Raw genomic sequence first — 3,039 nt, forward strand, 5'->3', positions numbered from 1 at the left:
ATAGTCAAACCAACCATAGTACTCAAGTACCAAATCTGAAAGCAACATACTAAAAGAAAACAACCCAAAACACAAGATTTGGTAACGAAGTGGACAACCAAAGAAGAATTTCTTCAATGGAAAACTCACTTCAAGGACCCAATCCTGTAGAAAAAATCACTACAGGAAAATTAGTTACAATATTATACTTACAAAATCTTTGTACAACTAGACTCTGCTATAATATCTACAAATTTCCCGCTTGCATTCTTACCACAATAGCCCCAAAACCTCTCTAATCGAATTTTCTCCATGAACTCTCCACTCAAAAGAATCAAACACTTTGGCATTCCTAGGAACCTTCTTGAAAATTTTTTCTATAGTGAATCTCACCTGGAACTATTAGAAAATTTAGATCCCATTGTTGATTTTACAACTTGATTAATCAGCTTGACAATTTAACCAATTATATAATTCAATTATTACCATTTAATTACCACAAATTTAATGAGTGACTGATTAAAGCAGTAGAGTGGCGAATAAAGAACACAACAATATGGTGACAAAGTGAAAAACTGAAGGAAAAACAATCCAAGAGAAAACCACTATGAGGTTCCTAAACCATAAGAACAAATTCACTAATAGAATCGAAATTCTTACAATTGAAACCTACACACGTTCCAAATTGCTACCTCTATTAGTGACTTACTCATATGACCATACGTAGCTCAAATTCAGTTGGACTCTTCTATTTTGAATTCCTTCTCATGAACTTCTGGTTCTTGACTCCAAGGACCACCTTGAAAATTTGATCTAGCAGTAACAATTGGATGACTCTATGACTTCAACCTTGATTTGTACTGTAACAGTAACAATACCATGGATGATGGTTCTCAATTTACTTTTGAGCTCACAGGTTAGATAGGCAAAGACTAGGGTTTTATTCATTATTGCCAAAACTCAACAAGACTTAAAATTTTATTCATTATTGCGAAAACTCTATAAATATGAACCTAACAAAATTTTCTTTTGTAGCAAGAGATGAACAAAGAATAAGGTTTTTAGTTTAAGGTTTCCCTACATAGCATACAAAAACACACAGGGAAAGATGGTTTCATAGCAATCAAACTTGACATGAGCAAGACCTATGATAGGGTGGAATGGCCTTACCTTGAAGCGGTCATGAAAAAATTGGGATTTAATGATAGATGGATTAAACTTCTCATGTTATGTGTTACCATTGTATCCTACTCCATTCTGGTTAATGGGGAACCCAAAGGTTTAATCCATCCATCAAGAGGCATCAGACAAGGAGATCCCATCTCCCCATTCCTATTCCTATTATGCACGGAAGGGTTTCATGGCCTAATCAGTCAAGCAGCTGCACATGGTGATATTAGAGGCTATTCTTTATCTAGAAATAGTCCTCGCCTAACCCATCTCTTTTTTGCAGATGATAGCCTCCTGTTTTGCAGGTCCAAAATTCAAGAATGTCAAAAAATCCTTGAAATTCTTGATACTTATGGCAGGTGTTCGGGTCAACAGATTAATAGAAATAAGACTACTATATTCTTCAGCAAATCCACTGATGAGGACACAAGGAACCACATTAAGCTTGCATTGGGAGTGGAGGAAATAAGACAATACGAGAAGTACCTTGGTCTTCCATCTCTTGTTGGGAAAAATAAAAAGGCCAGCTTCAACTACATTAAAGAAAGAGTATGGAGGAAAATTCAAGGATGGAAAAAGAAGCTCTTATCATAAGCAGGAAGGGAAATCCTAATTAAGGCCGTGGTTCAAGCAATTCCAAGCTACACCATGAACTATTTTAAACTCCCTCTGGGTCTATGTGCAGAAATTGAAAGCCTAATAAGAAAGTTTTGGTGGGGTCAAAAAGGAGACAGGAGGAAGATTCATTGGGTCAAATGGGAAACTCTTTGCCTCCCAAAATCTGAAGGGGGTATGGGATTCAAAGACTTGGCCCTATTCAATGATGCACTACTTGCAAAACAAGCATGGAGGCTTTTGCACAATCAGAATTCCTTATTTTATAGGGTATTCAAATCCAAATTCTTCCCGGATTGCTCGATTTTGGAGGCCTCAAATTCTCATTTAGGATCTTATGCTTGGCAAAGTATCCTAAAAGGGCGGGATGTTTTGTTGAAAGGTGCTAGATGGAGAGTAGGAAGTGGGGAGTCCATTAGTGTGTGGCTTGATGCATGGCTGCCATCATTGGAGCACCCACGGATACAATCACACATTGTTGAAGGATTGGAAGATATCAAGGTAAAAGACCTCATAGAACCGGAGACACACAGTTGGGATGATAATCTCATTCAAGGTTTGTTCAACAACCAGGAGGTAAACTTGATAAAGAGTATTCCCTTATGCACTACCCCTGTTACGGATACAATCACATGGCCTTTCAATGCTTCGGGTTCTTACACTGTGAAATCTGGAATATAAATTCTTAGCCAAAGGTGAGCTCCACAATTAATCACCTACCCCTTCAGACCATAACAGTGAACTATGGAAGCTAATATGGAGTCTTGAGGTCCCAAACAAAATTAAAAATTTTTTGTGGAGGTCAAGCAGAGATGCAATCCCAGTAAAGAAAAACCTGAAAAAGAGAAAGATTTTGAATGATGACATCTGCGAACAATGTGGACAAGCTGAAGAATTAGTGCTACACGTAGTCTGGGAGTGCTCAAAACTATCTCCAATTTGGGACGCTATACCTGACTCTGCATGCCGTCAAACTCACTCATTTGCAAATATAAAGGACCTGCTTCTTTATGTCTCAAATGCGGGCAGCAAGGTGGATTTACTGGTGGCCATCGTGTGGAACATATGGTATCGCAAAAACCAGCTGAGGTTGAACAAGGATTATCCCATATCCCAGGTACTTCAAACTGCTCAACAATGTTTGCTGGCTTACACAAAGGAAAACAGAGTGTGAAGAACTCAGATGAACTCCCCAACACCAACCCGAGTTGCTTGGCATCCCCCACCTGATGGATGCGTGAAAATTAACTTCGACGGAGCAACTTTCAAGGACAT

The 3,039-nt window shown here is 38.5% G+C and overlaps 1 protein-coding gene across 1 annotated transcript; it reads left to right on the forward strand.

Annotated features, from left to right (window-relative positions):
• The first annotated feature begins 1,797 nt into the window (after positions 1 to 1,797).
• On the forward strand, positions 1,798 to 2,445 carry LOC115980749 (uncharacterized mitochondrial protein AtMg00310-like). The gene has a single exon (XM_031102970.1). It carries the CDS (start codon positions 1,798 to 1,800, stop codon positions 2,443 to 2,445), a length of 648 nt encoding a protein of 215 aa, XP_030958830.1.
• The last annotated feature ends 594 nt before the right edge of the window (positions 2,446 to 3,039 follow it).

This window comes from Quercus lobata, chromosome 3 (assembly GCF_001633185.2).
Source record: "Quercus lobata isolate SW786 chromosome 3, ValleyOak3.0 Primary Assembly, whole genome shotgun sequence".
NCBI classification, from domain to species: Eukaryota; Viridiplantae; Streptophyta; class Magnoliopsida; order Fagales; family Fagaceae; genus Quercus; species Quercus lobata.